Source organism: Plectropomus leopardus, chromosome 6, assembly GCF_026936395.1.
Source record: "Plectropomus leopardus strain MGB_pleo_1.0 chromosome 6, ASM2693639v1, whole genome shotgun sequence".
Classification (NCBI taxonomy): domain Eukaryota; kingdom Metazoa; phylum Chordata; class Actinopteri; order Perciformes; family Serranidae; genus Plectropomus; species Plectropomus leopardus.
Genome location: NC_142181.1, coordinates 36,283,859 through 36,308,457, shown reverse-complemented (window position 1 = coordinate 36,308,457; position 24,599 = coordinate 36,283,859). Strand labels below are relative to the sequence as shown.

Sequence of the window (24,599 nt, the reverse complement as noted above, 5' to 3'; positions counted from 1 at the left end):
TTAAACACACCTAAGTAAGAGCAAATTTGGATGGTTAAGAGTGTTTGGTGCATCTGGATTTGACTTCTCTTATAGCTTCTCTTACCAGAAAATTAAGAAAAAAATATAAGAGAAATTTAGGAGAATATTGCTGCATGAGGCCCAATATACAAACAAATGTTCTCTTATTTTTACTCATATTTAGGGTTGGTTCTTTTGTTAGTACCCATTAATTTTTTTTTTAATTTTAGTTTTGCTTTTCTCTTAGGTAAGAGAAAAGTGTACGAGTGGTTGGGAGCACTTGTACCAAGATAAGAAAAGACATCTGGCATTCACAGTCCTCAAATTGTTGTCCAACACAAGGATATATATATATATATATATATATATATATATATATATATATATATATATATATATATATATATATATATATATATATTTTTTGAGGAGCAATTTCAAAACAAAAGCATTAATATAATTTAATCATATTTAGATAATATTGTAGAGTAATTATAATGACTGGATTATTGAATTTTATTAATTATTAACGAGGTTGTCTATTGGATACATTTCTACGCGAGGCAAGTGTTTAGTACATAACCATTTTATTTTGAAATGGCGCGGCCGGAAGTAGCTTCCTCTCTGTTGACGGCTGGTTTCAGGCAGTTTAACAGTGGTACTTGAACGCATTTGACGAGGCTGTCAGGCTCCGTTCTCTGTTAAAGCGTTGGTGAGCAGCCTGTATCCTCAGCATGGCATCTGACGAGCTGGCTATGAAGCTGCAGTCGCGATTGGCCGCAACGCAGGAGGCCGAGCCGAGGCCGGAGCCCGAACAGAGCCCGGCCCGACCCAAACCGCAGGAGACCGAGGCAGCTTGCGGCGAATCGTCTTCCGAGCTGTCGGCCAAACTGATCCGCAGGCAGGACATCAACGAGGGGAACGCTGCTCCAAGGTTAACCCGCGTCTTCAACCCCTACACCGAATTCAAGGAGTTCTCCCGTAAACAGATTAAGGACATGGAGATGATGTTCAAACGGTAAGGCTAAGCCTAACATCTCCATTGTTTCGACATGTTTACTTGTAGTCGTGGGGATTGGGGCAGAATGAGCGTGCAGGGCTGGAAGCTCATGATGAGATTAAAATGCTGCTGCTGCTGACGTGAAGCCTCGCGGGGAAAGCTCCGGCTGTCGCTGTGCTGCTGACTAATGATTCACACAGACTCACCCACTTCTGGCCTCAATAATAGCTGCTATTTTGTCCTTGCAAGGACATTTTATTCTTCTAGTGTTATGTCATGATCGGAGGAGTGACCTGTGAGCTGTTCTGGTATTGTGAAGCAGCCTGACTTTGACAAGCTACAGTGAAATTGGTGAAACTGCTCGGAAATACGGGGTTGATCAGGTTTATTGGCCATATAAAACTGTGCAGGCCTGTGAAAACATGCCAGTCCTAGAGATAAAAGTCTAAACAAAATCTGAATACATGATTCCAATTCAGTTTCGTAAAGCCAAAAATTTAAAATGCCATGGCTGGGCGATATGACCTTAAATAAGTATCACCATTAATTGAACATTTTACCTCGATTACAGTCAATGAACAATTATTTTGTCCTTTGCCTTTTTTGGGTGGGGGGTGGGTTGCCCTCATAGTTATGTTGTAGTCCTAGTTAATCAGGATCCTCCTCTGGAATGTGGCCTTTCAAAGTTTCAGTAAAAAGTAAAGCCTTTTCTGTGCTTTTTTAACCTGGGTGGTGATGTGGGATGACCAAGATAGGTTCACACTGATTGTACTTCCAAGGAACCTGTTCACCTGCTCCACCTCAGCTCCACTGATGTAGACAGGGGTGTGTGTCTTTGCCTCTTTCTTTCTAAAATCAACAATCAGCTCCTTGGTTTTACTGACGTTGAGCAGTAGGTTGTTCTCTGTGCACCACTCTGCAGGATTGTTGATTTTCCCCATTGTTGTTTGGAATAGAGTGGGGGAGTAATGAGTCCTAAAACACAGAAGTCCATTAGCCTCTTAGCACTCCCGGTTCCCTCGTCTTCAAGTCTATGGGTTTTTTGAATTTGTTTTCTGTAAAATGGCCTAAATAAGGTCTGTGGTTAATACAGGCTAAAGATATTTAGAGATTTTGTTCTGCAACATAAAATCTGTCCGCTTAAACATGATTTTTGAACTTGAAAGGTTTTACTTGTCTTGGAAAGGCGGTTGCTAACAAGTGGCTAAATGGGACTACAGTGTTTGTCAGGGACGTTAGACATCATCACACCGGACACAGAAACTCATTAAACCCACTTGTCCGCTGTTACAGCTTTACAGACTCGCACTTGAACTTGTACATTTATCTATTTATAATATTTTTCGATCGTGTTTTAATGTGTTTTTACAGTGTTTGTACTGGTCACATTTAATACGTGCCACCTTGATGTAGTTCACGTATAGCCTAACCATAGCTTTTTGCTTCTGGTGATTTAATTTACACTTCAAAACACACAAAAGTGGTATTCATCTGTGAAGAATATCACACTGAACAAAACGTATAAGTGTCACAAACTTGTGTTCATCACAGAGCTGATTTTTGGTGATAACTGAAAATCCCATTCAAAAATCCCATAAGGTTTATGACAAGGGAACCAGTGCGATGCTTACTTCCTGGTTGGCCTACAAAAATACTTCATCCCTTCACCACTCTATACGGCCGCTGACAGTGGTGCTGTCTGCATACTTCACAATAGAGTTCTCCATGGGTGCACAGTGTGAACAGGAGGGGGCTGAGCACACAGCCCTGGGGGGCTCCGGTGTTGAGCACTAATGTAGAGGAGGTGTGACTGCCAATCCGAACTCTCTGAGGTCTGCATTTGTGGAAGTCCAGTATCCAGTTGCAGAGTGCTGTACTGAAGCACAGAGTGTTAAGTTTATCAACCAGCTTCATAGGTGAGATTGTGTTGAATGCTGAGCTTAAGTCAACAAACAGCATCCTAATGTAGCTGTTCTTATTCTCCAGGTGAGTGAAGACTGAGTGAAGAGCAGTAGATATGGCATCCTCTGTGGATCTGTTGGTGAAAAGCATACTGGTTAGGGTCCAGGTTGGCAGGCATGTTGTCTTAGATGTGCTGGAGAACCAGTTTCTCGAAGAACTTCATCAGGATGGGGGTAAGAGCCACAGGGCGGTAGTCATTAAGACTAGACAGCAGAATTTTAAGGTACAGGAACGATGATGGCTGTCTTGAGGCAGAAGTCTCTTGTGAAAGTTAGATTTGAAAAATGTCAGTTATAACATTAACAAGCTGATCAACACAAGTTTTTTAGTACGTGTCCAGGAATGTTGTCTGGGCCAGCGGACTTGTTTATATCCAGTCTCAGCAGGAGTTTTCTCACATCTGCTGTGGTCACTGAGAGTGGCCGGTCCTCTGGAGGTGGAGGAGACTTCACAGCTAAATCCTTATTGAGGAGGTCAAAGCCAATGTAAAATGTGTTCAGCTCATCTGCTAGCGTGGCCTCACATATGATGGCGCTCCTGCTTTTGTAACATTTTGAATCGCCTACCACGTATCTTTAGTGCTGTTACTGTTGAGGTCTCTCTCCACTCTCTACGGTTGTCTCCTCTTAGCCTCCTTGATGCCAGCTCTCAGTTATGCTCTGGTGATGATGTATGCCTCCTTGTCCCCTGACTGAAAGGCAGCTTTTTTTGCTTCATCCAGGCTTTCTGGTTGGGAATGATCTCACTGTCTTTGTGCTCACCACGTCATCAACATATTTGCTGATATATAATGTCACAGATAATGCATTTACTTCAAGATTGATCTTGTTATCTTGAGTGGCAGCATTTTTAAACATTTAAAAACAGCTGCCGTGGCTTCATCTGTCCACGATTTAACAGTTTTAACTGTTGGTTTGACCCTTTTATCAGAGAAATATGATCTGACAGGCCAAAATGAGGGTGTGGGAGTTCTTTGTAGCTGTCACGAATATTTGTATACCTGTGGTCCAGGGTATTTCTTCCTCTGGAGGGGATCTGGACATGCTGGTGGAATTTAGGTAAGGCAGATTTGAGGTCTGTTTAATACAGCTACTATGAAAATTCCATCTGGTTGCTTGGTGATTTTGCTGCTGATGGCGTCTTACAGTTCCTGCAGTGCATTTTTTCGAATCTGCATCTGGTGGAATGTAAACAGCAACGATACAAACACTGGGGAATTCTCTGGGCAAATAATATGGATGACATCGTAGCACCATGAACTCAGCATCTGGTGAGCACAGTCCACTTTAACTGCGTTTGAGCACCAAGCATCATGTATATATACACAAAGCCCTCCTCCTCTTCTCCTACCAGAGTCTTGCGACCTGTCTGCTCTAAAAAATGTCCGCCCTTCCAGTGCAACAGTTTGATTCGGAATGTTAGGGGTTAACCATGTCTATGTGAAGATGTTGCTAAGTGAGCCTCAATCACATCTCATCCACTTTATTCTCCTGTGACCAGACATTAGCCATAAGAAAGCTTGATAGAGGAACAGCTCTCGGTTCAAGTTGGGTCAGCCTAGCCCTGATGCTGGCTCTCCTTCTCTTTATCTGGCGCTTTCGGTTTTGTTTCTCCCCTCTGGTCTGACTGGCCACTCGGCGTATGCTAGTGGTGCAGGTCCTCTCGCGGTCTGCTGCATTCAGTCCAAACCTCACACAACTTTTCCCGATGTTAATCGTTGATCGTTTTATTGTAGGAAAGTTGTGCTTTAGCAGAAGTGGCCATGGAGTTAAAGAAAATGGGAAAATATAGCAAAAAGCAGCAAGAATTTGAGGAGCTACTGGCATCTGCATGTGCCACTGTCATCATAGCACCAACAGTACTGAAGTAAAAGGTTGTATGGGGTCAGTCAAATTATCAAAACACCATTTTCATTGTCTATTTATGAGTGTGGCTTGACGAGGCTGTCTGCTAGCGCTAGCATCAGAGGCTGTGCTAGCTTGGACCTCCAGATTCGCTGCTAAAGGCTTTGAGCTGATATTTCTCAAATGGTATGAAAACTCATGTTACAAAGCCACTGTGGCCTTTACTGAGGCAGCAGGTCAAAGGAAAGAATGTTCATTTTTACATATTAATTTTTCTGTGAATAATTAATCAAAATTAGGGCCTTATTTTGACAGCCCTAAAATAAAGGCAACTCATAATTGACAGCAGAACAATAATACAGTTGATCAAAATTAGGCTTGTCTTATGATCTTCACATTGTTTGTGTAAAGTTTACTTTATAGCTTTTTAGCTTAGTTAAGCTTACTTAGCTCAGTTTTAGCAATGCAACAGTAACAAGAACACATCAAGCCTTCTGAAAAATTTCCCACGAACTGTAACTGTTACACTAAAGGTATGTTTTGGTAAATAGTCGTCGTTAGATGTTACTCACCAGTCTAAAGAAACATTGGGAGTTCAACATCAAACTGCATCTTTTTACTCCCCAAGAGCTGTCTCCAGTGTTAGAAATCCACACAGATATTTACTCTAGTTTTGCTTCTTCATACATCGCCTCCTTCCTATGCTGTGGAGCGTTGCTTCTTTCCGAGATCTGCTTGTTTTGGGGCGAGATGGTCCTCACAGAGACTGTAACATCCATGCTGTACCCAATGACTCTGCTGCGGCCAGCTGTATTTTTTTTTTTTTTTAAGCTCAACTTCTTCATCCTCTCCTGTGACTCGCTAAAGGCTGCAGTGACTGACTGTTGCCTCTCAGGCCAGGATATATTATTACAGCCAGGGATGGCTCATCCCTGGCTGCTTAGCAGTGGATATCTCTGCAGTACAATACATAGGCATCTTGGACATAGCGTCAAAGGTGTCCACACTCTGTTGATAGGATTACTTGATTTTTTGAATGTTTTAAACTAAAATTATCCCCAGATCGTACATATTGCATCTTTCTCTATCAGTGCAAAAGCACTGCTTCCACGTCCATGTGAATCTGGCTTAGTTTGTGTCTGAACATCTGGTTAGTGTGGCTTGGCGAGGCTGGCTGCTAGCGCTAGCATCAGAGGCGCTCTTTTTGTAGATGACTGGAGTTCAAATGCTCTGTTGTGCTCTGTGCCTTGAAGATATTTTTTGGTATATGAAGATCAAGGTGTTTTCCAATATACACATTTGAAGTATCTCTGCAAATACAGGCAGTCCAAATGCACAAGACCATGCGCAAAAATCATTCCATTTGTAGTCTGTGCCATTGCAGCCACTCTTTGCTAGCTAAACTGGTCTGAGCTTTGGGTATATCTGACTTATGCCCCATGCACACTGTACGATTTTGGGCTGTCTCAGACGAAAGATAACAATCATGGCAGAAACATGGAGATATCTTTGGTTGTGGCTCTAAAACAGTGGTCCTACGTCACACAGTGAGAGAGGTGCAAGGACGGCTGTTGTCATGGTCCTGTGATCAAAGATGGCCGGGGATAAATATCTGACAGTGTCAGATATCTGGGATGAGAATCTCACTGTGTGACTGCTGTTACAACCTACATCTGCTAACCAACCAATCGAAATGCAGCATGAAATGAGGCACTGACCAGTGCGACAGTGCTAAATGCTGATAGATGCTGATACTTACTTCAAGCTCTGGTTGCAAAACTGACGTGCCAGTTTGGCTTCTTTTCCCCAGCCACGACAGCGTCCACATTCCCCTCCTCCTCCTCTTCTCTAGATTTTTCCTTACACACATAAACGCCACTACAGCGAAGGCTCCATTTGTTTGTTTACATTTTTCTCTACACCTACAGCGCAGATAAATGACACCCACCTACGACGCTCTGTTCATGCCTATTGATGTTGATGGACGTACGTCGTCGCCTGTGATTCAGTAGGTGATATCATCGCATAGTCTGCACACATCAGACTTGATGTAGTACCCAGGTTTATCCAGATGCATGTCGCACAATGTGGCTTGCACTAAACTTATAAGACTGCAATAATCTTACAGTCTGCAGGAGGCTTTAGGTGAAATGCTTTGCCCTCTCAATGACATCTGCTGTAATTATTTAGAGGTGTCCCATCAAAGGCTGATCTCTCATAGTTCCTTGTGTGCATGTGATAGTGATATCATCAGTTGGTGCTTACTTGCTAATGTCATTGTAATGTTTCTAAATGTTGAGCTTTCTGTTCTTGTGAGTTTGACATGTTCCATAAATATTACTTTGAAGGTAGGGCTGTGCGATAAATCGATTTTATCGATTAATTAGAATTAAAAAAAAAAAAAAAATTCGATTTTTGCCCCAAAAAAGACACAGTCTGGTCATTCATTTGGAACTGGTTTCAGTTATGCAGTGTCAGATCTCGAACAAATCAAAGTCTGCTGCAAATTTTATTTAAAGGCTGTTGCAACTAAAGAATACCAGCTGGTAAAAAGCAGCCAACATTAGTGGAAGCATTTTCCCGCTGTGTCCCGTATGACAGGACAGCGAGCTGCTGCAAAATCTGCAGTGTTTCCCGTCAATGTTAACGAGACTAGAGACTGATTTCCCTCATTCTCTAACTTGGAGTGATGGTGGGCTGTTTGCAGTTGTAGAAGTTATGCTGTTCTCTAAACCATCAATGTAAGTTATATAGACTCGTGCAGGTGATGTAGAAACACTGAAAGCTGTTTCTAATACAGTTGCGCCGCATATTGCTAAAGATATGATACAAATGAATTCATGTAAATATGTTTTGTGAAATTACTGCAGCCATCAGTGTTAAAGACAAGTTTGCAGCATCCACTTTCACCCCAAAAAGGGACATTCAGTTTATTATAGTAACAGAAATGAAATTCAGTTTGCCTTTAATTTTTACTGCTACATCAAAAGCAAAACTTGTTTTGAGTAATTTCTTTGTCATTTGTAGTTTGTTTTAAAGAGGGAAGAAAATAGATTAAAATCGAAAATCAGATTTGGTGTGAAAAAACTGAGATTTTATTTTTTAGGCCATATCGCCCTGTTTGAAAGGAACAATTATTTAAAATACAACTGATGTTTTTTTTTGTCTTTTAAGATCGTTCTTAACACGAGTAAAAAATTCTCTCAATGAGGCGATTTCATTCCACAAACAGTGAAGGCAGCTGAAAGTTGTGCTATGTACTGATCTTTGAGATACATGAATTTCTGATAAATTGGCCAGCCTGATAACTGGTAGATCCTTACTGATATGTGGCATTTATGTGTGTCTGATCTTCAGCTAGCAGTTCTTTGAAATCACAGCTTAAAACAGATTGTCACTGCATCTTTCTAACTATCAAACAGGCAAAGTAATACACTTAACAACAGAGAGTGGCGTGTCTTTCAGAAAAGACCTGTTTCTCTTTTTTTGTGACATAATTTAATATATACAAAAACGAAAAAACATAAATATTTAGAATAAAAGTGGTCAAGGCATTTTAAATGACCGTGGTCCTGTAAGGAAACATGTGGGGATGAGGGTTCCTGTTTTCCAGTGACACTAATGCGTGCCCTGGTCTGCTTATGGTCAGACAGCAGAGAGGAAACACCCCTTCAGCCTGCCTCTGGCATTCCTGTGCTCCCAAAAAGAAGAGCCAAATTACTCTCTGGGTGCTTTTGTGTTTCCAGGGATGGAATGCTGCCAGGAAAGGAAACTGTCAGTACTGAATCACAGGCTTGGACTCAGATGCAGACCTCAGCACACAATTGCAGTAAAATCACAGTCTGTTCATGGCAAAAACAGGTCGATACACAGGTACCTAAGGGGCAGGCAAAGGCTAAGTCAAGGCAGAGTTTTGTAAATTTCCCCTACTTATTTATTCTATCTAATGACATAATTTTTAGGACAAAAATTATGATATAGAAATAATACAAAAGGTATGTTAATTAATTATATTGAATGACACAAATTTAACAGTAACATTGACTGGTAACTCAGTGTTGACCAAAACTGAGGACAGTGTTTTACATTAATAACAAAGACTGTGGCGGGACAAATTAGACAATGGCAGGCCGCCATAATCTAATTTGTCCTGCCATAGTCTCAGTGGAGCTGGACTGTTAATTAGGAGCAGTATTAAAACACCACTGAGTTATTTATAGCATAGTAGGCAGAGAGGAGCAGAGCGTCAGGCGCATTAAAAGTGAAACTAAACTGTTCATTCTGGTGGACAAAAAACTCTCTTTCACTTACAAAAATCTGCAAATACCTCCTCTCATCTATCTCTTTTCTATATACAGTTAGATGCCACTCATTTCATTCAGTAAAAAATGACATATTTTCCTCTATGTCAACTTTCATGGAAGATATTGCATAATGCAGAATGGCTGCAGTACCAATATCAGCCCCTGATAAACCAGATAGCTTACAACAAATCGCCCATATGTGAATATACACATATGAGACAACATTACACTGATGAAGAATAATTTATTTACTTTTTACTATGGCGGTCATTGCAGTTATTGATTAGGCTGTACTTTACTCCCAGAATTTTGTCAGTTGTTAGTCCTCACTGTTAAAGTGTTTGTGTGTTAGTATGTATATGTAGCTATTACGTATTTTTACGGATGTGTATGGGTGTGTGTGTGTATTGCATATGTGTGTATGTTATGGTATATGATATGCCAATTATGAGTTATAATTTAATAATTCAGAGCCTTTCCCAGCCGCCATTGGGTGAGAGGCGAGGTACACCCTGGACAGGTCACGAGATCATCGAAGAGCCAGCATATAGAGACAGAGAAGCATTCACACTCACGTTCACACCTACGGGCAATTTAAAGTCATCAATTTGCCTGATCTGAAAGGGGCTTCCTCCCATGTTGGACTGTGGGAGGAAGCCAGAGAACCCGGGGAAATCCTATCACTGACCATGAGGAGAATATGCAAACTCCACACAGAAGGAGAACATACAAACTCATGCTTGTTGTAAGGCATTTGTGCTAACCACTACACCACCATGCTGCCCTTAATAAATAATAATAGATTTTTTTTTAAAATTAGATTTTTGGGCGGTTTTACCTTTAATTGATAGGACAGTATTAAATGTGACAGAGGGAGAGAGAGGGGGCAACATGCAGCAAAGGGCCGAAGCCAGAGTCGAACCCTCAGCCGCTGCGGCAAGGACACAACCTCTGTACATTGGACGCTCGCTCAATCCACTGAGCCACCAGACGCCCCAGATTGAATAAACTATATATATATTTTTTTATCTCTTCCTAAGAGTATCCACAATAGTTCTCTATCAGCTCTGATCATATGCTGCATCAGTCAATACATTAAAACCATGCATAGGTGAAGCAAAAAAACATTGATCTTTCCGTTGAAATGCATGTTCTGCTGGGAAACTATGGGTCCTTGCAGACCAAGTACCTGCCCCCCACATGTTCTGGAACGGCCTGAGGAAAGTGAAAAGAGCTCAAGGCGTCCACCTGGCCTCTAAAATGCTTCAGTCCCAATCTGATGGAGTGTCCATGAGACATGATGGTACCTCACCTCACTACCCCCACAGTACTCAACGAATCTCCTAATAATTCCCAGGTGCTAGACAGCCCAGGTCACCCACAGAGGTCCTGTGTTGATGCCTCAACAGGTCAGAGTCAAATCCATTCCAAAGAGGCCCCAACCATGGAGCAGGGGTACCTCTGGGTTACTGGCACGTCCCAGTGCTCCATCAGACTGGGATCTTGGAAACTCTCGGGCCAAGTTGACGCCTTGAGCTCTTTATCACGATCCTTGCACCATTTTTAAGCAGTTTTAAGCAGTGTTTATTACATTGTATGGTAATACTGCGCTGGGTTGACTGTCATGGTGCACACATCCCAGTTGCATCTAATGCTTTGTGTGTTTTGTGGTTTGTAGGTATGACACTGGTAAAGACGGCTTTATCGACCTGATGGAGCTGAAGTTGATGATGGAGAAACTTGGAGCTCCACAGACTCATCTGGGCCTCAAAAACATGATTAAAGAGGTGGATGAAGACTTTGATGGCAAGCTGAGTTTCAGAGAGGTGAGAGGTTGGCTTCACTGAGTTCAGGAAGTTATACTGGGTCTCATAAATGAAATGTTAGTAAATCTGTCAGCAGATTTGCACATAAAACAGCTTGGTACTAAAAACCTCGACCAGATTCATGAACGCTACAGGAAACTTGGATTTGATCGTAGGCACGTCGTAGGCCAGCAAGCACCGTTTAAGGAGGTGATAGTTACTATGGTGCATCCTGTCCACCTGTGAACAGGCTGCAAACAAACTAAGAGAGAGAGAAAGAAAAACTTGACGCTGAGATTGAAGTTATTTTGGGTGAAGTGGGCTTGAATTGGGTTGGGTTCTCGCCAATTTGACATTTATTTTGTGAAACTGTCATGAAATGTCTCAGTTAATAACTGAATTGAGGAAAAGAGAGAGAAAGAGGGGGAAGAGAGGGGAAGTTACAGAAGAGAAGAGTATGTGGAGAACCGGGGGGGACGAGAAAGAAGAGGAAGGGAAATGAGAGAAAGAGAAAGACCCGTAGTTAGCCCTTACATCCCAGATCAAGCTATTGCACTGAATGGGCAGACCTTTTTCAGACCCGAAAGGACACAAGACTGCGGTGCAAATTCAAAAGATGCACTGCAGGAATTGTATGATGACATCAGCAGCTGCTTGCTGCTTATTTTACTTACTGCACTAGAATAAACAGAATAAACTCTTAAAGGGCTGTGATTTTACTCAACTCTCAAATTGTAGTTTCATTTTTTAAACTTTGTTTAAAAAAAAAAAGACTAATAAATCTTCTTTCTACCTTCCAACATTGGCCTCATTGCACAAGAAAGCCAAGGCCTTGAAGTGAACGTTATGTACTGCTTGTCCTTCAGGGAGACATATCTTGAGTAAATCTACCGTGAATTCAAATTCTTGTATGCAGAATTCTTGAGGTCCTTAATCACAGTTGAGTCGTGAGGGGCACTGCTCATCTCATCTTCTCCATCAGCTGTGCATTCAGAGGTGCAGTGAGGATGGAGTTGGGGACTTCTCTTCACATATCGCAAGTGTGGCTGCTTTTTTTTTTGTTTAAAAGCTTTCACCACATCTGCTGCAGCCATTATGTTAACCTCTATCAAAGTGCAGGTATTGCTGTTGCTCCTGCGTACTTCAGGTGATAGAAGAGCTGTCCAGAACACTGGTTGCTGTTCCACAAAGTGTTCCAGCATCTCCAATGATACCATTGTGTGAAATAAATCAAATTATCACCTTTCATGTATCATATAAGAAGAGTGCATTTGCAAAAAAGGGTAAACATGAATAAACACCTGTTTGACTCATACGCCCTGGAGTACACAGGAAAAACCTGATTTAGGGTACTAAATACAAGCGGATATATCTGTTATCGTAAAAGAACCCCTCAAATATGTTCTGTAATTAGTAAACAAAACTTGAATGCTATGAAATTTATTCAGTAATAAGGTGAACAGTAGGACATATTACATTTACACTGCTGCCGTTTTCGATGCTTCATTTTTAACAGATATGAGTGCATAGTTTAAAATATTATGTTATCATATATCATATACTGTGTTTTAGTATAATGTGTTTATGTTTTATGGCTTTTAGTTCATTTCATCTCTCTGTGTTAAATGTGTTTTAATTCATTGTAAAGCACTCTGTAACTGTGTTTTGAAAGGTGCTATACAAATACATTTTATATCACCAATATTAATGATACTATACTATACTGTACATTATAATAATACTATGATTATTTTCATAAAGCATTATAAATAACCATGAGTGCTTATGACTATGATTATAAAGCACTATAAAGGCATTATAATGCATTATAAGTATGTTCATAATACATTATAATAAAAAAAATGCATTGTAGACATGGGCTTCATAGAAAGTGTTACTGACTCAGCAGACCGACTGAGGTGCACAGTGTCGAACTTCTTGGGCTGTTAGCACTTAAGGAGAAGACAGGATAGAGAGAGAGGGAGGGCGGAGAGGAAGAAAACACTACACAGAAAGGGTCTCTGCCACTCCTGCAACAAGCTTTATCAATCCCTTCGCATGGACTATATTTGTAGCATTGTTTGCAGTTTTGCCAACTTGACGACTTTGTCACTATATCTAGCGACTTTCCAGACCCCCCCTTGGTGACTTAATTAATGAAAACATTCTGGTGCCGTCACTGCAGGTTATTGTTATACCTGTTATATACCTTGCTATACCAATAATGATTACTGAATGTTGTTAAAAATCCTGCAGTTCCTGCTGATTTTCCGGAGAGCAGCTGCTGGAGAGCTGCAGGAGGAGAGTGGTCTGATGGCTCTGGCCAGATTGTCTGAGATCAACGTCTCCACTGAGGGAGTGATGGGTGCCAAAGACTTCTTTGAAGCCAAGGTATGTTTTGTACTATTTGTCTTGCTTTGACATTTGAACCAAAACACCATTTGCACTAAACTGACAGAAGAGTGCATTGCGATGTTGATGTTGATGCTGTTGATGCTCTGACCTTCCGACGACCTGCTCTACCTCTGAGCCAAAATTCTTTCTTTCTTGATGAAGTAAACGGGGACAGCATTTGCCAATAGCAAAACTGTATCAAACATCTGTATACAAGTCTCACTTATCCAGTCGTATGCTCAGTAAACAACGTTGAGACAAAGTATGGTCATTGTTTTTGGTGTTTGCTCTCTGTTGTGGTGATGGGAATGGACATTGTCATTTTGTGTGTTACCAGATGCAGGCTCTGTCTCTGGGAAGCAAGTTTGAGGCTGAGATTCGAGAGGAAAAAGAAGAACGCAAGAGACAGGAAGAGGATAAAAAACAGAGACAAGCCGCCTTCAAGCAGCTGCAGTCCACCTTCTGCTCATGACCTTTTGAAAGAGGCACACATTACAATCCTGACATGCACAGTCAGTGTTACCGAGGTTTTAGAAATAGCTTCTCATTCCACTCACATTTTAATCATTGTCCTTGCATAGAAGTTCAGAATTCAATTAATACTTACTAAAATCCTCGTAAATACCTCAAAACACATCACAGGCAAGGTTTACTCATTCCAGACTTTCAGCAGCTGTTTCACTAAAAACAATAACGCAAAAACTCAACTTTAGATGTGTAAGGAAATATTTAGTGTACTTTCCTAAATCAAGGAAATATAATAGATTTATTGTGCATTTCTGTAAGATATTTCTTAGTGTCCTCCTGTACAAGAACTGGAAGGTTTCATCGAAGGAATTTTACTTGTTGAGGCAAATTTCAGCTGTATTTAGTATGTTCTAAAATGTTCATTAAGTGTTTTGATTTTGTGTTACAGTCTGGTCATGATTTGTGTCATATGATCTTGATGATCCTTACTTTGTTAACACTATGAGGATGGGTGTCATTAAATTGACAACTACTCTACAACCTGCAATGTAATAGATGTAGTGTAGTCATAGATATTAAATAATGTATACAACTTTATTATAATAGTAGAACAATTTTAAGTAGTAAGTATAACATCACATAATGTGAAAAAACATTTGTTGGTAGAAAGTGAAGCAGTATGCACCTTTGGCCACTGATGTCTCTTGGCTCAGTTGACTGATCCTACACTAATCAGGCTGTGCTCTGGTTGGCTTTTATAAATAGAATACAGTTTGTTGATTGAAACAGTCTGCAACAGCTTTTGATAATGATTTGATCCACTAAAAGTACACTCCCTGGTTTTAGTATTGTGCCCCAAATCCCTAGAAGACCCCTAAAACTCAACTGTGAACTGTCAAAACATGGGAGGTCATCTTTAAGCGGTGTTCGTTTTGGAAAATGGGTTTATTTGCTCTGTTTCTGAGAGTGAGATAAGACAACATATCAGTCTCATGTTTGTGTAGTAGCCAGAGTCAAGACAGGGTTCCCATAGTTTTGCATTAGGACTAGAAGCCAGGGGACAGGAAGCCCCTTTAAAACAGCTGCTGTTTCATTTTTTCAATCCATATCCAAACAGAGATTTAAATATGACAGTCTGATTTTTGTTGCACTTATATGGTGAAAGTTTATTGATAAACAAAAGTTACATAGATGTGGTTCCACAGCACATATTTCCCCCTGAAACCACATTTTTTCATTTTCACATTTCTGTTTCTGTTCACATGAAATCGAAGAGGTATTATATGTTATATATTGATATTCAGTGAGCTGATGTTTTTACCTTGGACTCTATAGTGAACACACAAACATGAGATTGACATAGATCTGCTCTTCTCATTCGCACAAAGATTGCAAATAAAATCATTTACCAAAATGTTGAAGCTTTCCTTTAAATGTCTATTTTGTGTCTAAACCAAGGTTAACCACCACAGAGAGAATTTGAACTGTTAGTAAAGCACCTGTTAAGATGAAGTGACATGCTTACCTGTTGTTCTGTGGTTTCCTTGGCCTCCTTGTGATTCTGTTTTTAGGATCTAAATTGTCCCAACCATAAGCAATTGCAGATTTGACAAGTTGTCATGTGAATGGTGTACTTTATTATTGTTTCAAGAGCATGCAATGCATGCAGTACAAGTGTTTTATGTAAGCTAGATATTCTAATATATTTTTTAAACAAATTTACATTTTCATGTAAAATAGATCAATATTGGAAATCTCCTGCAACCCCATATGCATAACAACTGACTGAAGTGGGGTTCTAGTGTTGAAGTAATAGTTGTGGTTGTGGGAGCATGCAGAATGCCATCTATGGATAAGTACCCCATACAACCCCACTTCAAAATATCCAACTTATGTTAAGGTTGGGAGTCTTAGGGAAATAGCAGTCAGGCTTCAGGTGATTTAACAGAGTAAACCTGTGACGTTAACCATCGGCATGACAATGACCCTTCGTCTTACTCGATGTAACAGTTTTCTAAGTGACGTGTCTTGTAATGTCTCTGTGGAAAGGCTTACTGGAACCGGTTAAGCATCGTGTCTGCTTAAGCCTGTGTGGATCCGCAGCACTAAATGAATACTAGCCATTGTTTGAATCATTTAATGAACGGAGACTCTCTGTGGGGTCACACATTGTGACATAAGAATTTGTTTGCTTGTAAACTTGAGTCTGTAACCTGTCATAGCGTATACAGTTGCTTTGAAAGGTGAACTCCAGTGATTTAGAATTGCATTTTCATAAAGATGAGGAACGTGCCAATACAGATTTTTAAAAAGACTCGTCTGAACTCCCAGAACACAAACATTTCCCCCATAATGCAATGTTTGATCTCTGATAAGAGCTTTTCCACGTTTTTTTGGGACACTCCAATGATATCAGAGTCTGTTGAGATATACTCATCATCCCTATAGGCTTTGTCTGTTGCCCTTTCCCTTAAAGGAACTCGGCAATGGATTGTTATGGCAGTGCATGTCACAGACTAAGGCCACATGGGTTTTGTTTCCATGACAGCCATATCTTGACATTAAATTTAGCTAAGAAGTTCAAGCCACATTACGTTAACAGAGGATTGATTACACAATTAAGCTTACATCGCAACAGTGATAAAAGCACAACACTCACCAGCAACATTCAGGGTCCGCAAATCGATTTGCTCCCACAAATAGGCTTTTCTGGCTTGGTTGTGTCGCGGCAGCAGCGCCGTGTGTGAAACTGCACACTAACGAGCGTTTTGTTTTTGCTTTTGTTTTTCGTGTGGATGAAGAAATTTTGTAACATGAAGGTTGTGACAGAATTACTTTTTAAAACAGAGGGGAAAAATATCTGTTAACAGTAGACAGGGCCAAAGACGTAGCGATCCCTACATGATTCTGTTCCTTAGTACAAGAACAAAGCCCCGGTGCTGCATTCACAGTACAGCTGACTGAGTCTTGAACAGATTGTGAATTGTAAGACGTTTGTCCCTTCAGCCTCTGTCTAGCTGCTCACTCAGTACACTCCAGTCAGAAAAGCAGCCCACGAGTGTGAAGAAAGCATTCACAGCCTGTAACTGCACAAAAAAATCCTTCTTCATATAATTCCATCTTCTTCTTCATCATCTAACTCCTTCCACATTCTTTACATAGAAAGATTAAAAAATAAAATATTCAGCTCAACTAGGACATGATTGCTATGACTTTTTTTTTTCATTCCCCCCTTTCATACTTTTCAAAATTAGATGTTTTTGGGAAATTTCCCCCATTGAGGTGGATGGGCAGAATGTTCATATTTGACAAAAATTCAAGATTTTCAAGCATTTGTAATTCATCTCCTCATTCATACATTTCACCCAGAAACTCTATTCAAACTTAAAGATGTTCCACATCTTCCATACATTCTGGGTAATATTCAACATTTCAATCACAGTCAGACATTTGAAAAATTCAAACTTGTGTGGAGCTTGGTAAAAATGTCCTTTTCATGTTTTTACATGAGCATGTATAACTGTTCACACCAGAGGAGATGCGAGCTCTTTGTGCAGTGTGTTTACATTCAAAGTCAGTACAACGTGAATATGCGTCTTTGCATTGACTTTGAATGTACAAGCGAGCAATCCAACGCAAATTTTTTTTTCTGCGTTTAATGTGAACACACAGTTAAACAGAATGTTCAGAGCCAGAGTGAGGGACGCAACTGTCAGAGTAGAGAGACCTCAAACATTTCTCTTTAACTTGCTGTCACACCCAAAATTTTCACTCTGCATACAAATTTCTTTTGTTGAAATGGAATAACATTCGTGTCCCTTAGAACAATGTTGCTGTGAAACAAAGCGATGTACACATTTGGCACAGTGAGCCTGAAAGTGAAATAAACTCAACTGACTGTCGCTTTGAATTTGATGTTAATTGGCAGGGCAATGCATCAGTGTGAACTTAAAATGATGTAAGGTTTAAGTAGGTGTGTTGGTCTTGGCTAGGTAAAATCAAATCTCCCTCCCCCATTGGTTAGTGTGGACATAACATCAGACTAAAGATGGGAAGTGAGTGTAATGAGTGGACAATTGTGTCTAATATGGAGTACTTAGAGTAGTGCTTAATTAAATCTCTATGAGATTTACTAGGTGAAGCAGGAGTGTACTTAGCAGTGAATGTCACCTGGCAACCTTCCATTGTTGCTGGACAGACACGTGTGTTTGAGATGAGCTCATGAGTGCAGTTTAATACACACACAGAGACCACAGACTAAATCTATAGATGGACAATGCTTCCCCACTTATCCCTGCAGTGCAGGTGAGGCAAAAATATCCTCAATAACAGCCCCTGCCATCTTGCCTTGGTGATGTCATTTGGAGCCAGAGTCTGTGCAGTCGCAGTCTCCGCAGTGGTAGAGTTCCCGCCCAAACACCCATCTGGCCAGTCATCACAAGCACACTGATTGGCTCACATATGTGTCAGCCATGTTGTTAGGCTGTCAGGCTGACCTTGATTTTGATGTTTAAATTGTCTGATTTGTGATCCAGTTGCACCTATGAGCGCGCTACTACTCTCTGCCTCATTCTGGCTAATCAGACAACTTTTGCCGTGAGGAGAGCGGCCTGCACTTCCAGAAAGACAAACACGGACTTGTTCTAGCAACTTGAATTCAGCCAGAGCTAAGGCATTAACACAGCTTGGGGTGTCTCAGGGGACCGGGGACCAGTGGCAGCAACTTTTCAATGCCATTCTAATGAAGCCCATCCCCATTTTTCCATATACGCCTAATAATTCACCCTCTTAAATAATTCTAATTTTTCAATGACATTCATATAAATTAGACCTCTTTTCACTTTTTCATTTATTCCTACCTTTTCATTACACATTTAAGCCAGCAATTCTGTGTTGCCTCAGCCTTTCAAAAACCTTAAAATACCAATATTCCACAATCTTGGGATAATTTTACATTTCAATGGCATTCATACTAATTATACCTATTTCCACATTTTCAGCTATCACTTTATCATGTTCTTACACATTGAGGCCAGTAATTTAGTGAAGCATCCAACATTACAGCTTCAGCTTTTCAACAACCAGTATTTGCATCCACAGTTTCTTCAGATATTGCATTCTTTGTTATGTGATGTTCTCTCAGGATTCTCTAATATCAATTCTACAGCTTGACACAATAATTAAACTGGGTGGTGGGGGTGTTACAGACTGAATATTGACACACTGTGTCTCTGAGCCTCAGCTCTACATGAAAGGTCTAACGCCATTATGTGGGGTTAGTAACATAGACGAGAGCTCAGCGTGGATTTGTTATGCAGCTATGTGATAAGCATCAGCAAAAAAGGCAATTCTGATATTTAGAAACAGCTAACATAGGGCAACCATTTATGTGATTAGGCTTGACACAAGGCTCACCAATTGTTAAGGTATGGCTATCAGAAAAAATTAATCATTATTTCCCAAAAGGGAAACATGATAGCTGATCAATAAAATCAGTCTCAAAACACACTTAACTATCAATCTGGAACTCATATTAATAATTACATTAATAATTATACCAAAAATTACCACATTAATAATAAAGGCAGAAGGATTTCGGAGCTCTTGACACAGTAATTGGCGATTTACTCTATTTTGTACAACATTAAGCAGACAGCAAGTATGATTCCAAAAACATTTATTTTGTGAGTGTATGTATGAGGTCTAATAAGTATAAAAGGTGCCTTTGTTTGTAAAAAGGATGTTGAGTTGCATGCAAGACCTGGTCTGTGTAAAGCATTAGCAAACTAAATTCCAAACTAACAGATAACCTAATTACAAACAGATCACAGCAGCAACTCATTCAATAGCATTACATCAATACATGGTACACACGATATGAAAGACAAAGTAAACAGTCTTGCTCGGCATGTACTTATGTCCTAATTCTATGCCCAGATGCTGTTACTTGCCAAGAGTTATTTGGGTTGCTGGCTGAAGAAGAAGGGGTTCTGGTTCAGTCCTTGCTGTGCTGTTCCAAGGATCCAGTCCTGGTGTCCTTACAGAGATAGTGATTCATTGCTATGTTGGTTCTGTTCTCCTTGTGGCTTGAGAAGTTAGTTTGGGTTATCAAACTTATCGAAGGTTTCCTCAGGCTTGAGGAGTAGAGCTGAGGCCAGAAACACTACTGAAACACTGACCTAAGCAGTGGAAAGTGCAGTTACTCTATAGTAATGTCTTGAAGTTCTGCATGTTCAATCTGCCTTTTCAGAAAACGGTACATATCACATACTCTCTTTGGTATTTGTTATGGAAATTGACTGTATTTTTTCATGAATAAAATAGTATATATTGTTATTTGTTCAGCAGAGACTTATGTGTTGCCAGATGTGAAAAAGGTCAGTTAAATATATATTTTTTGGCACTTGTTAAGATGTTGTGTTGTTATACTTCCTGTCAGAATGGAAGAGTTTTACTTGATTGCAATAAAGTATGAATAGAAGTGATACTGAATATTAAATGCTGAATCCATCTCATTACTCACGTGGAAGGCTTGGTAGTATTACTGGGGAATCACACATATATTCTGTGGATGTTGATATACCCTTACAGAATCCCATATATCCATTCTTTAAACTGCTTACTCTGTTTGGGGTCACCAGAGGTTGGACTCTATCCCAGCATGCATTGGGCAAAACTGGAGTTGGGCAAACTACTTAAAATTAGTAATTAGTAATTAGTAATCAGTTCCAGTTACTAGTTACCTTTCTCAAGAGTGAATGAATATTTACCAGTGACATGCTGAAGTACTGCAGCAAGCGTGCATGCTGCCTCATTTCTGGTGCTTCTTTGCTAGTGACTGGTAGCATGTTTGTTCTGCTCTAGCAAGCTGAACCCAGCTAATTTACTATCACATTCTTCATTCTAGCTTCTTAATACCTGCTTTACATTTAAACTCACTTTAGTTCTGGTTAAGCACTCAAAGCTCTCCTCTTCTCGTAGCATATTTCCTGTTAAATCACAATGCTGTTTATATGCTATTAACTTGTCAGCTACTTTAGATCAGCCTTAAGGATAGCTTCTCTCTCCTGCTCAGTGTGGCAGATGTTTAGTTACTCCTCTGCCTCCTTTAGAGATAATGGTGCTTGTAATAAATGTAGTTTATTTGCTGCGTTTGAGGTGAGTCTTTGCAATTTAAGAAGCATGGCTCAGCACCATTGTAAAACCCACGGTAGCTAGCAAGCCCCCTGTTGCCAATGCAGACTCCTCCCCCCAAACCCTTCACGTTTCTAACAAGTTCCCCCCACTTACGGTCACACCGGCTGTGGATGAAACTCGGACACTTGAAAGCTCTATTTTGAGAAACATGAAGTTAGTGACTCTGGTGGATAAACATAGATTTAAGATTGTAACTGATGTCTGTGGTAATGACTCCAGGTTACACATCGGCGGTCACAAAAATTAATATGGATTCGGTGTGTTCATATGCACAAACAATGTCATGCACTAGGGTTTTCTATGGACCCCTCCCAAATCTGACCAGTGGTGACATTTTTGGACACATGTCATCATTCAGTTGCTGGCTATCAAGGTGCTGTCCAGCAAACAATGTATGCTGGCTTTGTAGACAAATGACCTATCACAAAGCCCCTCCCCCTTATCACACTCAGACAAACAGTCGGTGCACTGCCTAAACTAACAATGGCAGCTATATCCAAAGATGCTATACAGAACTTATGGGGACAGAAGCTCCTGATTTCACCCAGAAGCCACTGAAAGCCAAACTTTGTCATAGTGAAAGATCGCTCATGTTTTTGCCCTAATTATGCAAAAGAGTTGTGCATTTGTGGCAATGTGCAGTCTTGGCATCAACTCTTGCCTAGCAATGATGGTGGGGTTTTTTTTGTTTCTTTTTTTTTTTTAAATTAATTAATTAAATTATTTTTATTTAAATTTTTTTAATAACCTACTCTTACTCTTATAACTCATACTTATTACCCGATCCTATTATCTCTTTTGCCCCCCAGCTGGCACTACCCATCCCCTGATAATTTATGATGATGATGATTACTTTTCTTGTTATTGTTTTTTGATTAATTGGTTTATTGATTGGTTGATTGATCAGTTAATAAAATTTTCTTTCTCTTTCTCTTCTTTCTCTCTCCAACCCTTCTCAACCATAATCTTCACTGGTGACTAGCAGTGCAAAACACACACACACACACACACACATGCACACACACACACACACACACACACTGTATCCACGGCTTTAACTGTATTTAGCCGTCATGCTCCCCAGTTTCGACCAGGCCTGCAACATAGGATTTGTTGTTTTCTTGTTTTTGTTGTCCCTGTTTGCTGGCTTTTAGGAGTGGGTGTGGGCCCATTAAATAATTGAGTATTACTTAAAGGTACTATAAGAGCTTTTTAGGTATGCTTAATATTAATGAAGGTATTTTGTGGTAAAGTTAATTAACAATAAATAATAGCAGTTCAAGATTAAAGAGACATTATAGTGTCTGAACAAAAGTTAATTGTAAGTGAACAGTAACGAAACAAAGTTAAAGGAACATATTTTTTGTTTGAAAAAATACATTGGAAGTGTTCAGTACAGAATGAGGAACATCACATGTAATTCACTGGTTGAGTTGGTTAGTAAAACACCAAATTTTCAGTTTATTTTGACTTAATTTGGGTGGTTCTCTTAATAAATTTTAAATCATTGGGACCTAGTTGTCTTGTGATTCATATTAAGCGCACTTAACCACAGTTAGACAGCATGAAAAAGGTATGCAATAATCCTCTAACATTGAAATTAAAGAGACACTGTTTTTTAATTAAAAGAGTACAAAAATACATAAAAAGGGTTAACTAACACACATAAGGAAATTGAGTTTTGGAACCTAGGGTGTTGCCTATAGTAAAAAGGTACAGCAAGCGCTACATCCAGTCACCATGGTAGCTATAGCATTCTTGAAGTCTTGAAGCCATATAAAATAATGGTCACTTCCAAGTTTGTTTAGAAAATATTTATTTCATGAAATGTACACTGTACAAAGGCACTGAAGCATGTGAGATTCGTTGAGATTCCATCCTTAACAACAGTCCAAACAAACAATCCTAATCACATGTTGTTGAACATTCCCTCTCTAATGTCTGAATGTGCTACTTGATTTCTTTTAAACCATATAGTTAATACAGTGAGGCTCTTCATAGCAACAGCCTTTAAATGAAAATACTCCATATACAAACACACTTTTAACTCTTAGGCCTCCTCCTTACCTGTGCTAAATCTAGAGACATTTATTATTGTACAAATTGAACTTAGTACATTGATTTTTGCTTTGAATAATGATTTAGGCAATTATGTTTTAAGATAAAGACAGTAAACTACAAATCAATCAGAAGTTGATATCATTCTATCAGTCACCACTAGCCATATATAATTTCATGCAGGTGAGTCAATATCTGTGAATGTGAGATAGCTCACTTTAAGATATTGATGTCTTTGTTCCAAAAGGCTTCCAATGAATAACAGCAGTTTAGCAGCTTAACACCAATTACAACCATCTGATGGTGTGTTGTGATTGTCAGCTAATGTTGATAGCAGTCATAATCGTGTCATCCTTCAATTCTGTTGCAGGTCTACAAACATTAGTAGAGGAAATCACTGATCAGCAACATGAATGCCCGTTACAGAAATGACAGAGGAATCATTGCAGTCTGCCCCTTTCTGACTGGTATTTGCTCTTTCAACCCTAACTACACCTGCCATATCCACTGATTACATGTTCGGTTTTATAGGGCTGGCGCTGATGTTTGCCAACTTAATATTAATCTCGTAAGTGGAAATGATTTATTTTGTACCTCTCTTTCATAAAAACATTAAAATCCCTATGTGTAATGCATTGTTGATCTTATTTATGAAGTGCCATGAACTAAACAACTAAGGACCATGACAGTATTTATGACAAACCACATACACTTTACATTTCTGCTGGACATTTTCCAAAGAAAGATTTAGGGTTTTAATTTGTGAATGACCGTCTGTTGGTCAGTGGGTGCACCAGTTTGGTCCACACAGTGAAAAATCTCAACAACTATGGGATGGATTTCTATGAAATTTTGAACTGCTTTTCAGCAGGAAGGGAAGATTGGATTTTTTTTTTTTTTTTTGCTGAAAACAGCTTCCTGCTGCTGTTATTGCTAAAAAAAACCCCAAAAAAACAAAAAAAAAAAACCAGGTTGATGAGAGCAGAGAAGACAACACAAACAATGAGCTGAAAGATAAGTGAGGGAAGACTCACTAAAAGGTATAGGTGATAAATCTCTGAGGGTCCAACCACTCTGAATGCCCACGTTACAGTTACACTTAGTTATTTGATTCAGTGTTAATGATGAAATAATTACAAGAACATAAATTACATTTTGCATGATTGTGTCATCACAGGTACAAAACCTCACATGAAAAGTGATGAAATGCAAATTAATTTTTTGATTTGATTTGTTATTACATCTTGGTTTTTGTTTTTTTTTGTTTTTGTTTTCGTAGCTCTGACCATCAGGGGGGTATTTCAGAAAGGAGGTTCGACAAACTCTGAGTCTGACCCTGAGCTTGGAGCTGATTTACTACAAGATGGGAAACTTTCGGTTCTAGAACAGCTGATCTAAATTAGTGAAATCAGCTCTGAGTATGTTCACTCTGAGCTTTGCATGCACAACCTCAATAAAATGCCATCATCAATGGAGCCCCAATACGTTGATTCACCATGGCAACTGCTGAGAAACAACCAAGCTATTTTACAGCTTTGGAACTACAGGTCCTCATGCTGCCAACGGA

The 24,599-nt window shown here is 39.7% G+C and overlaps 1 protein-coding gene across 1 annotated transcript; it reads left to right on the top strand.

Moving 5' to 3' along the window:
* The first annotated feature begins 610 nt into the window (after positions 1-610).
* Positions 611-20,269, top strand: efhd1 (EF-hand domain family, member D1). The gene is made up of 4 exons (XM_042486783.2): positions 611-1,018; positions 10,789-10,936; positions 13,172-13,306; positions 13,647-20,269. The coding sequence occupies exons 1-4, from the start codon at positions 735-737 to the stop codon at positions 13,779-13,781; spliced, it is 702 nt and encodes a 233-aa protein (XP_042342717.1). The 5' UTR covers positions 611-734; the 3' UTR covers positions 13,782-20,269.
* Positions 20,270-24,599: the final 4,330 nt, after the last annotated feature.